Here is a 14,889-nt window from a genome sequence, read left to right as displayed (position 1 = left end):
CAGATATATATAAAATATGATATAGTATGTTATGGTAATATAGTATTGACTATTGACTATATCATATCATAATAATAATATAAAGGACACATTTTATGTTTATTAATTATTACTTCTATAAAATAAATTATAATATAAAAATATTATATATAGTATATTTTATAATCTGTTTAACTATATTATACAAAAAATGTATTAAATGCTTGTAGTCAGGTAGATACTTTAAAAGTTTAAAATATTCTACCAGTATTTAAATTAAAAATTACCAATAATAATATAATTGTTGACACATTCAATTTTATATTTATTTTTATTCTTTATAATGTTTTATATTGATGTGGTAGATACCAGATATTGGCTTTTATTATGTACTTACTTACACTGATATCATTTACATATCTATCAGGAATATAAAATAATGTTGTGTGTAAACTACACATTTTAGTAGGATATGAATTCTTATGGTCTTGAACAATATATATGTATTTTCTTCGCTATAGATAAATAAATGGCTCATCATATATGTTGGTAAGTTATCTGGTATAGGACTACCTATTAGGAATTATTTAAAATTAGTGAGTATAATATAAAAAAAATATGAGGCTATATTCAATATATATTGAAATATATTTTTTTTGAAAGTCTATAAATGAATAATCATATTTTTTAAATGTATTTTAAATGTAATACATGCTTGATTATTGATTAATATCGATCAGCTTAGAACTAAATATTATTGTTAAAAATAATAATTATAGTAATTTAGTAATTATTGTTATTATTATATTATAATTCAATAATAATAAAAAAAAAAACAACAATATTATTAAATTATAATATGTTTCTCTATAGTTTACCAATAGGAGATTATTTTATTAACAATCTTATTATAATTTCATATTCATTATCGCATTTATATCTCACTTACATCATAAATTAACAGCGTGTTTTTTTTTTAATTTTAGCGAACGACTTGGCGGTGTCAAGCCTCCAGTACTTCGGTCCGAAACAGATTTCGATCCAGGTTCAAAATATCACGTGCCCGCCAACATTCCCTATATTGGGTAAGTACCCATGTGTATAATAATTTCAAATGGTATAGTTACACTTACATGACTAGGGATCTGCATTTTATTATAACTTGGTTACGGTATTTCGTGTTTTCGCGGAGTAGTTTCACTAACGTCAACAATACGTGTCGCACAATACAATAATTTTGTAATAATAATGAATATAATATAATAATATTATTATAAATATTGTGTGTTTGCGAATATCAAATACCCATTAAATAGAACTGTACTGTATAGTTTTGTCAACAGGCGTCTAATACGATTTTGTCCGTATATACTATATATATATATATATATGCACAGGTGGTCGTTATATTATATTTGATATATTCTGGCGATCGGAGGGGGGGGGGGAAACCGCATACGGACAAGGAACGGTTTCGGTTTCTTCTTCTATAATTCGGTATGTCGTCGCCTTCGTTATCGTTGTCGTTGTATTGTTAAAATCGTGTACGCGCGACACCGGACGGGAAACGAAAGCGGAATTCATTTTAGTTTTCAAAAATGTTATAACAACCGAAATAATCAGTAATTGGTCTTGCATTTTTCGCGATAAACTATTACACTAGGTTGGTACTGTAAATAAGAAAACACGGATACGCGGGATTGCGTGTGCGGATTGCTAAATAAATAATTGAGCTCATTTCACACGCCAGAACAGACCGACTGACATCCACATATTTGTCGCGTTGCGCCTATCTATACCGACTTTTGAATTTAAGTTTTTTTTCTCCATATTTGTATCCATACGGTACGGAATTGAAAACGCCTGCACCGAGTCGTTCCACACGCCGAATAAAATATATTTCTAGATCTAACCTTTAGGAAATTCAAGGTTGAGGTGATTTTATGAACCATTAAACGCATCGATATTATAATATAAATATTAAAATGGGCTTACGTATAGGTGTTGCGACAATAATTACAAACACGAATAAAATATTATTATTATTCAATTATTATTACGCTAAAGACTATTATTATAGTAAAATGTATAACAAATATGACAATAATGTGTACAAATATAATTTTTATTGGTATGCATGGTATAGGTACTTACTATTATTATTACAGTGTTATACAAGTCTAAAATATGCTTGATTGCGTTAAGCGCAATGAGCTCGAAAAAATGGCAGCAAATGTCACTTACTATGGTATATAAATTGGTAAATTGCGCACTAATTATCCGTGTGAAGATCCATAGTCTTCATTACCACCGTAGGCGTCTGGCGTCCCTTGGTCTTGGCCATTGCCAAACGAAGTAAAACCGTTATCATAATTGTTTACGGATGCAGTACCATATCCTGTAGTATCCGACGAGCTCTCTTGATGTAATAGCCCACCTTGCCTAAATGAGTCGTGGTGTGATTGTTGTTGTTGTTGTTGTTGTTGTTGATGGTGGTTGTACTTTGTCTGCTCGTTGCCGTAACCATGCTGCGATTGCGTGTGCACCGGTATGTGAACGGGTACTTTGACTTCCACTGGGTATGGAACGGGAACTTTGACGGGCACTTTAACAGGAACTTTGACCGGATACGGTACTGGCCTGTCAACGTGCACGGGATATGGTTTGGGTACATGCACCGGATACGGCCTGTCTACCGGTATTTTTACTGGATACGGTATTTTCTTTTCCACTGGATATGGTATCGGTTTATCTACTGGTATGTGTATGGGCACTGGACGGTCTATAGGTATTTTAACGGGATACGGAACTGGGTGGTCTACAGCTATTGGTACTTTTTTCTCGATGTATACCGGATAAGGTTTCGGTATGTGCACCGCCACAGGCTTCTCCACGTGTACTTTTACTGGAAACGGTACGTGTTTCTCCACCGTTACAGGGTATGGTTGCGGTACGTGCACTCTGACCGGGTAGGGCACTTGTTTTTCAATGTGTACAGGATATGGTCTGTGGACCGGATACGGAACTGGTTTTTCGTACGGTATACGGACGGGGTAGAGAACTTTTTTCTCCACGTGAACTGGGTACGGAACTGGTACCTCTTTTGTCACATACACTGTCCTGACATGTCCTCCATGTCCATAGCCATGACCGCCTCCTCCAAATCCACCAAATCCATGTCCACCTCCTCCTCCACCATGACCGCCTCCACCTCCGTATCCACCGCCACCAAAACCACCTCCACTGAAACCACCGATGTGGCTCCTATAGTCATCGTTGTTGGTTGATTCGTGTGCATCGATATTTTCTCCACCACTTGCGTACCCTTGAAATGCTTGATGTGAACCACCAAAGCCAGGATGTTCACCACCGCCGCCATTACCTGGAGTGAAAAAATGCCCTCTACCGGAAATGTCAGGTTTCCCTTCGTTATTAAAGAAACTGGCCATCCAACCATGGTTGTTGGAATTTCTTCCTCCTACTGAACTATGATGATCATTTGATCCTGTATTGGACCCCTGCTCATTTCTTCCATTATCTGGGACACCCCTTTCAAAATAGAAGTGACTAAAACCGTTATCACCACTATTATGGTTTTCATTGTTAACCGATAGCTGCTCATTATCTCCTCCGTTTCCATCTCGACCATTATTATTACCAAATGGATGCCCCGAATAGTCAGAACTTTCCGGCGAGGAATGTGAATTAGTTTCTCGGCCATACCCAAGAACATTATTTAAACCACGTTTTTCTGGTGGTTTTGATTCTGTAGACTCTTCTGCATTATCGATCTGTTTACTATTAGATGACTTTTTTCCATGCTCGGCTAACGCATATGTTAATAGTAACGTTAGGAATAACCATTTTTGTTTCTGTAAATGACATTTGTTTTGATTATTTTTATACTTATTAGCATAATATTATTATTTTTAAATATTAATTATGTATAAACTATAAAGTATAAAACGGATCATAATCATTATTAATAAATAATATACATAATAATTCTATGAAACTTCAGTAAGAATGTAATTTCAAATTAAAAGTATCGGTTAAGTACGATTTGACAATCACTTTTTTTTTTTTTTATTAAGAACTTTCAGTATAACTATTATAGTTCAACAATTACAATATTGATAGATACAGTGATACAATAAGTAATAATTGGTAATTAATAATAATGAGCATATAATAAATGATAAATAAGATAATGATGTCAGATAAGAGTAAACAAAACGGAATATTAGTGTATATACCTAGTAACAGAAATAATATTAAATGTAAATATCATAATCATAATTAATTGGCTGTTATTATAGCGGAAAGAAAAGAATTAATTATGGAGGTTAAATCGGATAGAAAATCACTTGGTTAATAAAATTCTTCGATTTGTGAAAATTTTCGTGAATATAATTATAAATACTATACAGAGCTTCAATTTTATTTCATATTTTATGTAAGCCAATTATCCTTCTTGAATTAAGATTATCAATTCAGAAATATATCAATTAGATTTCGATTTACCTATATGTTCATAATTATTTCAATAAAAATATTCTGTTTTAAAAGAAAAAAATGTGAAATTAATTTGGAAAAATAGTGAACTGCTGCAGGGGGCAGAGAAACATAAAAAATTGTGAAAATATAATTATTTGAAAAATATCCATAAATTATAATTTCTAAAGGGTGTATTAAAATGTGAATGGTGTTTTATTCTTTAACAATGCTTATTTAATTATTTTTTTTAGAATTTGTGATTTTACTAAAATACTATAATTTTAAAAACTTATATATACAGCTATATACCTAACTAATATATGTTTCGTGTACTATAGTAATTTTTAAAATACCTTCTCAATTTTTTTTACAATTTTAAAACTATCCTACAGCAATAGGTACTGTCTTCTTTCAAACTTTTAATGGTATAGATACTGCTTGATACTCGTAGATTATTAAATAGATGATTTTTTTAAAACCTGTTTGCAGATAAATCAAATTTAATCGATTAATTTTTGAGTTATTAAATTTAATCTTACGCTTTGAGTATAGTTTATGGTATCAAATTAGACCTAAGTAATAGTTATAGAGCGTTCAAAAAAAAAAAAAAATGTTTATGTATGTTCTTAAAGAAAAAACTTCAAAAGGAAATGTTTATAAGTTTTAAATATCATGGATATATATATATAAAAAAACTCAAACACCTAAATGGATGATTTTTTATTAACACTGATGTGAAGTTTACTAAAACTTTGATGTTTTTAATTTGACAAATTTTAACAAAACCACGGGCATTTACACATTATTTTGTTGGAAAAATGTATGTAGTCGATTCTAAATTTTAATATTTAAGATTTGAAAATATATTAAAAAGTAGTAAATAAGGATTTCTTACGGTAATCTTAAATTCTAAAAACTACAATTGGACAACTTTGTTTTATAGATATTTCATATTAAAATGTTGATAAAATTGTAAATTAAAAGTTATTTAGTTGTAATAATTTAATAAATATTATTCGTAGGTACATAAATCATTTTACCTCTATACGTTTGTTATCATTAAATATTTCAAATGAAATCAAATATATATATAGATATATTCTAATATTTTTAGTGTATTCACACCGTTCTACGTTACATTTGTATAAATCAATAACATGTAATACAATATTATTAATTCATATTGGTATGTATACCTAACCTTACCTAGGTAAATAACTATTTAAAATTTTAAAATTTTAAAGTAGTGAAACATAAATATTAATAAAGGATCCCTTATAAATTTTAATTTATTAATTATAATAATAATGTTTAATATTAAAGTGTTATAAATTTTCTAAGTTTTTACATTTTTTTTTCAAAGTTTGGTAAACTCGTCTATTCGACATTTTTTATTTTATATTGTTTACCAATTGTTTTTAATCATATATTCTATTTATCTTAAAAGTCATTAATTTTGATATTTTACATATGTAATAATGTTCATAAAAACATATTTAATATTTTATTGAACTAATTGAAATATGCTAAAATTGGTGTAATACATTTTACACTTCTATGTCAGTTATTAATTTTAATTCTAGAATCTAGTCAAAATTATTTTTAAAATTACATGTAGGTATATATACATTTCATTAACTTTATTTTCCATTTATAAATCATAATAAAATCTAATGCCCTATGTTGCCGAGGGTATATTTCGTTTAATAAAAAAAAAATCATAATAAACCAGTATTAGTTGTATCAAGTTATGGTGTTTGTATTTTTTAAAACATATAAGTACATTTTTTGTGGTTGTATTATATTTTTTAAAGAAACAACTTAACTAATTAAAAACTTTGAAACTTTAAAAATTTCTAATTAATATATGAATGTTGATTTATATAAATATTTGAAGTAGGATTAAAAATAATTTGTAAATTAATTAATGAATATAATTTATTGAGTATTAATTCAAATAGTCCCATTAATTTCAGTTCAGTTTTTATTTTTAAAATAATATATGATAGTTTGACACTAATGTTTCTTCGTGAAATTATTTGTAATTTATAAATAAATATAAGTATTTTCCTTGTTTAATAATTTTTATCAAACAGAATATAGTATGTACTCGTACTTACTTCCATTGAGTGATAAAATATTCCCGTTGTTGTATAATAAATAATAGAGTAACTGATAAAATATTTTATCACAGTGTTTTTTTTTTCAAGTTGGATTGTAAAAAAACATTATAATGAAAACATGTACAGTTACCGCGAACTGAAACTGTCTCAAAGAGATCGACTTTTCACGAACGTCTAATTATGTTTAATGCACATTCAGACTATGTTATATTTCATACTGTTTTTCTTAATATATCAAAAAATATTGTTTACAATTTCCCCTCCATATTATGGTAGTAAATATCTAGTCTATACATTTATATGATATAGTTTTTTGGTGGTATTGGTTAGTATTCGGTAGTCTATTTCCTCTCTCTATGTACCATTTCTTTATTACGCACTCTATCCGTTTTCTATTTCACGTAGTTATCGTTAATAATGACGTCAGTGAAATACGACATAAAAACAGTATATTTAATGCTCATCATTTTATTTATTTATAATATTACAAATGAATGTATTCTTAACTTATAAAACGTGTGGTAAAATTATTCATAATTATAGAAAGTATTTAAAAAATATATTTTATAAATATATTTTAAAATATTTCTATCAATCAGTAGCTTTATAAAAATGTGAAAGTGCACATTTCAGTTATAATTGAAACATTGAAAATCTATTTCTTTACAACATTGGAGTCTTCAGTTTTTGACTCAACTTTTTCTTGAGCCTTGTTGGATGCAGCTCCAATGGCAACTGTTTCTTGTCCGACTGATCCAAAGTTGGTTGACTTGAACAGAGATGAAGCATCAGATGAACCAGCGGAGAAAGAGTTGAATGGAGCTGGTGTAGATGAACCGAAGAAAGATTGTTCACCGAAGCTGAATGGAGCTGATGTGCTACTGAAACCGTCTTGGGCAAAGTTTGAGCCGAAGAGTCCAGCTGAGCTGGCAGTTGAGCTGTATGAGCTAATCGGGCTAGCTGTAGAGCTGTAGAACGCACTTCCGGTGGCTGGAGTAGAGCTGTAGAACGCACTTCCGGTGGCTGGAGTAGAGCTGTAGAATGCACTGTTAAAAGCTGGAGCTAAACCAGATGAACCGTATGATAATTTGGTTCCGGTCAGAGCCAATTGTTCGGATGTTTTCAAATTTTGGTTGTTAAGGATAACGGCGTTTGCGGGTGTGTTGTAGTAGAAGTTTGGTACACCGTCATTGGATTGTGCAGCAAAAGCTTTGTAACCAGATTGGCCAGCAAAAGCTTGACTGGATTCGTATCCCAAACCAACAGGAGATTGTTGGTAGTAGTGTACTGTAGCGAAACGTTGAGCTGGGGCTGCAACTGGGACTGGGACCTTAACTTCAACTGGGACTTGGACTGGGTATGGAACCTTCTTTTCTACTGGGTATGGAACTGGTCTGTCCACAGACACTGGAACTCTGACCTCCACTGGAACTGGTACTTTGACTGGGACATCGTACCTGACTGGGTATGGAACCTTCTTTTCAACTGCGTATGGTACCAATTTTTCTACTGGGTATGGCACAGCCTTTTCTACTGGGTATGGCACTGGCTTATCGACGGGGACTGGGTATGGTACTGGCTTTTCGACGGGGTATGGTCTGTCAACATTTACTCGCACTGGGTATGGCACGGGCTTCTCAACTGCGTATGGCACGGGTTTTTCGAACGGAACATGGACCGGGTATGGCCTGTCGACTGGTACTTTCACTTCATAAGGTACTGGCTTTTCAACTGGGTAAGGTACTCTCTTTTCGATTTCTACTGGGTACGGTTGAGGAACATGGACTGGACGGTCTACGTTGACTTTAACGGCGTATGGCACATGTTTTTCTACTGTAACGGGGTATGGGTGTGGCACACGGACCAACACGGGGTATGGCACTCTCTTTTCAACTTGCACGTAGTATGGAACTGGAACTTCTTTAGTGATGGTAACTTCGTGATGAGGTGCAGGAGCGTTAGCTACAGCTGGAATTTCAACCGAATCGTGGCTAACTGCGTCAGACTTGATGATAGCGCCTTGAGAGTACGACGGGGCGTAGGCACCAGAGTAGTAAGAGCCATATGAAGTAGAGAAAGCTGGTGATCTGTTCAAAACGACAGGTTCTGGGGTGGATGACACAACTGGTGAAGATCCGCCCAATAAAACTGAGGGGGTGGAAGAATACGCAAAGCTCGAGTCAGATAGTGCGGCACCAGAGACAGCTGCGCCAGACAAGGAAGGTGCTGGAGTAGATGATCCAATTAGTTGAAAAAAAGATGCCTGGGTAGATGAACCGAATGAGCCATCGTAGAATGGAGCAGGTGTGGACGATCCAATGAACGAAGCAGAATCAAAGGCTTGAGCTGCGGCGGCGTTGGAGTAGGCATTCGACGCAAAAGAGTTTCCGAATGCGAACGGAGCTGGTGTAGAGCTGTATGAAACGGACTTGAATGGTGCAGCAGTTGTTGAGAACGAGCTGTCGAATGCGAACGGAGCTGGTGTAGAGCTGTATGAAACGGACTTGAATGGTGCAGCGGTTGTTGAGAACGAGCTGTCGAATGCGAACGGAGCTGGGGTTGATGGGCCAAAGCTCTTGGCTCCGAATGAGAAAATAGATGGGTTAGAGAAAGGGAAATTGGCCTGCTCGGAAGCAGATGCGCTTTTCACGGTAACGGAGTCTGTTTTCTCATTGCTAGTGAGTTTGTCAAGTTTGTCAGCAAATGCTGTGGACACGACTAGGAGTCCTAGGAAAGCTGCTTGAATCTAGAAAAAAAATTTTTTTTATAATTTAAATCAAAATATGATTGATTTCTATAATCGAATATATTAATGGACAATTGATTACGGTTTAGACTGTTCCACGCATTCGATTTAAATATAAATCTTATCTGTTTATTTTCACAATAGTTGGTTTATAATATTAGTGTATTTTATACTGAATTAGTGTTACGATAGTTGCTTAAAGTATTTATTTTTATCCCTAATAGTTTATGATATATTTGTTTGCCATTTTTTAATTAATTAAAGTTGTTTTTTATTTTGCTTCTTCCTTTATGATTTCATAGTAATTTGATACATTAAATAATTGTTTGATATTAAATTAACAAATTATAACTGTATGAAATATGAGAAAAGTTTTATATCATATAAAGTAAATTTTTCGTAAGGAGTTTTTAGCTCTAGTTAATTGAAAAACTTTCATAAAAAATTGTAATTTATGATGAAAATCAAAACGAAATTATTGCAATATTTTAAGGAAATATTTTGATAATTTTCTTCAGTTTTTAAATTTTTACCATATTATAATACCTTATTATTGTTAAGTATGAAATAATAATATTAAGACTGAATGATAAGAGATATTGTATTAAATTAATCAATAAGTATAATAGGTAGGATAAAAATCAAAATGTTGAAGAATAAATTAATAATAACTCAATAAACTCATTATATTAACTGCTGTAGGTTTCGTGCCATTTTAGTATTATTTTTATAAATAACTAGTTTCTTTTTATTAGGTAACTTAATATAAATTCATTGAGTTTTAGGGTCACTGTATGGATAATTTAACTTAAGTCTAATAATTAAAATGCAGAACATTTTAATATGATTGACAATTTTACTAAGTATTTATAATTTAAATAAATTTTTAAGTTGGTGCCTAAATTTAATATATTTTATAACAAAAGCAATCACAATTAAATAAACGGCTTAATTAAAATAAAAATGGAATTAGCAAACGTATTTTATAAAATTAATAAATCAATAATATTTACAAATAAGAACATATTTTTTTTCAAATAAATGTTCAATATTACCTAATATTGTATATTTTTTGATGCATACATACATTTTTATTTAATAAAATAAGAACAAAAGTATTTGCCATATTAGTTTTTTCGAATAACAACACATCAATATAAATAATTTAGATTATATAATATTGATGAAACACAATCCATTTCTTTTCATAATCAAAAAACGTGTGTATTTACTATTTTATATCACTGTTTAGATCTAATAATGTTAAAGTCCTATAGAATTTTAAAAATGATTTATAGAATTCGGATTCACATCTGAAATATCTTAAGACGCATCTTTCTGCGAATGAATGTAACTATTTATTAAATCAATATCTAAATCATGCTAATAAGCTCCTATCATAAACAATTATTAACGATTGCGTGCATACAAATAATAAATATATATTTTTATTTTTAAATAAATATCCAAGCAATTAAACCTATTTCTTATAAATGTAATATAATTTAAATTTAAAATTAGACTTTTGGATGATGTCGATGTTTAGAATTAAAAATATATTTTGTTAATTTTTTTTTCAATCACTAAAAATAATTTAGTTAAAAATAATATGAAAATGGATAGTCAAATTTTATGTTTTAAAAAAAAATATATATGTATATATAAAAACGTATGTAAGTACTTAGAATTATAGAAATAATAGTATGTTCAATCTCACCAAAGCACTTGGAGCCATGATTGTTGTTGGTTCTCTTCAATCCAGCGACTGATTGACTGGATACATTGTTGAACACCAGCCTTTACTATATATATCTGTGCTTCTTCTTGGACTGTATCCAGCAAAATTATTATCGAAAACCAGTAATCCGGGATGGGAGAATTTTTTTCGAACTCTAATGCAGTTAGCTCCTCCCACTGATAAATTGTTGATCTTCGTTCAACTGCTATTTTATCAGTGTTTTTTTATTATGATTTTTTTTTTATATATTATATAAATCTATTTTTTTCGCGTTTTTGCACTCTTCTCGTACAGTAAACCGGTTGTATATGCTAAGTCAAGGGTGCACGGCTCATATGGACTCTGAAGGATCGGTGGCCTCGTCGACCTTCGAACATTACAACAATATCCCCTTTCACACACCGGGTACCTTGCAGCGTATTCTCATCTAATCCACACTTTTAATCTTTTTGCATTTTGTCCCTCGTTGTTAAAACAGTATTATAGAACACTACGTACTTTCGTACTAAAGGAAAATTACATATTAATATAGAATAATTGACAATATGTCACCTGTTATACATTTCTTGTGCGTTCAATTATCACACTTGTTCGATTGACATTTTTCAAAATAAAGTGTTTACGTATAATCTATGAGTGTTATCATTTTCGGTCTAAAATATATAATGCTACGATTCTCAATTATTTAAAAAAAGTATTATTTTTGGTATAATAATATTCCGTAATTACTTAGTTTTCATATTGTTTTAGTATGTAAATAACATATTTTTTTAGTTATTCAAACATAATATATCAGTGATAATTAGCACTAAAATATTTCAGTAGACGATAGTAAAATACATTTTCATATTTATTTTTAAATTAAGCTGATATGATAGTTATAGTTACTAAAATTTTGATTAACTAGATCTAACTACAACAGCCTTAACTGCATTTAAAATAATTTATTATTGTATTCATTTAGTTTTTCAATAGTATAAGTAGTATAATAATATAATTTAATATCAATACTTAACATTCTCATAATTAAAATTAGTTTATTTAATATTTTCTTAATTTTGCATAAATTAGTGTATTCATGATTTTTTGTTTTGGTAATTTGATTGGATATTTATAAAATAAATATATTTTAAACTTTAAACTATTTACAGTCTAAATTTTAATAATTTGGTCAAGGAAAAGTTCACATTACATATTTAGCTTAATAATTTGTTATTCTATTGTGGACCTACGTTGACATGGTACCTATGAATAAATATAAGTGTTTAAGAAATTATTATAAAAAACCGGTCGAATTGTGTAGGTGTACCGAATAAATAGCATAGATTATAGTTTATGGTATCATACGCCTTCGTGATCATGAAGTTTCAAGTATATTGCCAAATTCTGATAATCGAATAAACAACATAACAATAATGGCTAGCATTTAAAATTATTAATTGTGTGTAGTTATAGGTTAGTTTATTATTATGATATCGTAGCATACAAAATGTGTAATATAATATAGCAATTAAAAATTTCAATTTTAGTTATATATTTTAAGTAGATGGTTTAAAAAAAAATATTTAGTATAAAAGTAAATTAATCAAAATTTTAACTGCTGTTCTTTGATACCCATAAGACTCGTCTGCATGTATATGATAGTATGAGAAATATGACCTCAACTAAAAGAAATAATGATATAAAAAATAGAGAAACTGGTGACATCATTTTTTATAAAATACTTTATACTTTTAAATGATTTTTTTGGTAAATAATGGTTTTTTTTATTCAATCTGTTTCAAAAAAAAAAGAAAAATAGGAATAATTGACGGTAAAGCTAAAATAAATAAAATAAAAAGGCAGATTAGACAGACTGCAGAAACCTCCCGGTGGAGGTACTACGACATAGTAAAGAATTTTGTTAGGCTGCAGGTAGGTCAAGACACCACTGTCTTTTAAATCTTTTAGTCAGGTTGCTTGAGATAGCAGCAGAAACTGTTTGGTAATTAAAATTTTAAAAATGCATGTGATTAGTAAAGTTATAATTCAGTTGCCTTTAAATTAGTTTCTTAGAAAGTAATTTCAACTTTTGAGACTTTCAGCTATCATTTCTAATATAAGTATATTTATGAAAATGCGTATCCGAACCGTCTAGATTTTGATATTCTATTTTAAAGGTAGGTTTTTGGTCTTCTTAAAGAAGAAACACTCCTTTCTATTGTAGAATTTGACACATAATATAGAACCGCAATTAGCGTAAGTTCATACTTAATTAATGTTCAACAATATTTAATAGTCTGAATTTTGACTCAAATCTTTTCCATTTTTTTTTTTCTTCATACAATTTAAAATCAGATTTTAAACATGAAAATGGATTATCAGCAGCTACAGAAAACTATGCATAATGTAATGATTGCATAGTGTCTTTGTGAGATATAAAACGTTCTTTTAATGAGTAAAGCAAATAATCTGAGCATAGGATAAATATGGTACGTTTGTAAAATTCTTCAATATCTAACTGAAAAAGGAAAATTTTCACAATTTTTTTGTTCGACACAAATGCGCGGTTTTGTTTTATTAAAATTTAGCACATGTATAGTAAATGTTTGTACAAGTACTGATAAACTAACAAAATAAGGATAACAATTTATTAAAAATTTAATAAAACACAATATTTGTGACTTTTAAAGTAACTATCATAGATTATAGAAATATTATTTTAAATTTATCAAAATTTCTGTGGAGCAGGAGCTTCAGCTAAAACTAAAAACTTTCTGACCACAACACTGAAATAACAGTAAATTAAGGAAATCGATTAACTCTATAATTTTTCTCGAACATGTGCAATCAATATTTACTTTATATTAAATTTGTCATGGACTAATTCAAACCTTATACAATCATGTTTTAAATTATACATATTAATAAAATAGATATTTATTAGTGACAAAACATATTATATAACCATATTATTATTAATAAAGTCGTATATAAGTTATATAAATGTATAAGTATAATAAACATAAGATTTTATATACGTGACCTAAATGTCTGTGATGGAGTTTGAATGTATCCATTGTAATCACCTAAGTGTATATCTACTTAAATTGGTTCAAAAATAATTAAATTGAAAGGTTGAATAATAGCTGTGTATTATTAGTAGGTATATGTACATCAATCATCGAAGATTGAAATTATATGGTTTTTAAACATAATGTATAGTCAATAGAGTAATGAAACGATTAACGATTAACGTGTTAAAACACATAATGAATTATTTATAATAAATTAACTCTATAATATTTTCGTTCTATTTTCAATGAAAACTTTTTATTTCTTCTATCGTACCTATTTAATTTTTCATAGCCTTCATTAAAAAAAAAAAAAATGTGATCTCAACTTAATAATTTACTGCATAATGTATTATAATATTAATATTATTTGCTTAATAAGAACCTGGTAGCGCCCTATACATTTTAGTATATTATACATACAAGGCTTTTTCATAGGTTTTAAAAATATTTTTAATTATATACTTGATTAAATGTTAATATGTTCTAGAACTTCCATGTATTATCCAAACTATAATTATACATTTAACTATTACGGACAAATATTAATACAATTTAATACAATTTAATACTACAAAAATAATTTTCAGCATATAATTAGTTAATTTTTTTTATTTTTATAATCTGATATTGTGCATTTTGTTTAAGACAATTGATATGTTCCATATTATTTGATATAAAGGAGTCAATTTAACATAATTAACGAAATTGAAAGAATCAAAGAACAAATGCATTTGTATTTGAACAAATACT

At 29.5% G+C, this 14,889-nt stretch overlaps 3 protein-coding genes across 3 annotated transcripts in view; 1 reads left to right on the top strand and 2 right to left on the bottom strand.

Moving 5' to 3' along the window:
* The window catches only part of LOC107162900 (angiotensin-converting enzyme-like), a 38,491-nt gene that overhangs the window by 11,899 nt on the left and 11,703 nt on the right, over positions 1-14,889 (top strand). The window contains exon 11 of the mRNA XM_015510041.2: positions 966-1,064. Within this exon, the coding sequence (XP_015365527.1) occupies positions 966-1,064 (99 nt within the window). The remainder of the gene's footprint in view (positions 1-965; positions 1,065-14,889) is intronic.
* LOC107162903 (uncharacterized) lies at positions 2,009-6,776 on the bottom strand. The gene is made up of 2 exons (XM_015510044.2): positions 6,597-6,776; positions 2,009-3,851 (listed from the first exon to the last, which is right to left on the bottom strand). Exons 1-2 carry the CDS (start codon positions 6,600-6,602, stop codon positions 2,256-2,258), a joined length of 1,602 nt encoding a protein of 533 aa, XP_015365530.2. The 5' UTR covers positions 6,603-6,776; the 3' UTR covers positions 2,009-2,255.
* On the bottom strand, positions 7,052-11,223 carry LOC107162901 (uncharacterized). The gene is made up of 2 exons (XM_015510042.2): positions 11,063-11,223; positions 7,052-9,345 (listed from the first exon to the last, which is right to left on the bottom strand). Exons 1-2 carry the CDS (start codon positions 11,078-11,080, stop codon positions 7,255-7,257), a joined length of 2,109 nt encoding a protein of 702 aa, XP_015365528.1. The 5' UTR covers positions 11,081-11,223; the 3' UTR covers positions 7,052-7,254.

Source organism: Diuraphis noxia, unplaced genomic scaffold (genome assembly GCF_037042655.1).
Source record: "Diuraphis noxia isolate RWA-SAM2 unplaced genomic scaffold, SU_Dnox_SAM2 contig0002, whole genome shotgun sequence".
In the NCBI taxonomy this organism is placed as follows: Eukaryota; Metazoa; Arthropoda; class Insecta; order Hemiptera; family Aphididae; genus Diuraphis; species Diuraphis noxia.
The sequence above is the reverse complement of the archived record's forward strand: the minus strand, read 5'-3'. Positions and strand labels throughout refer to the sequence as shown.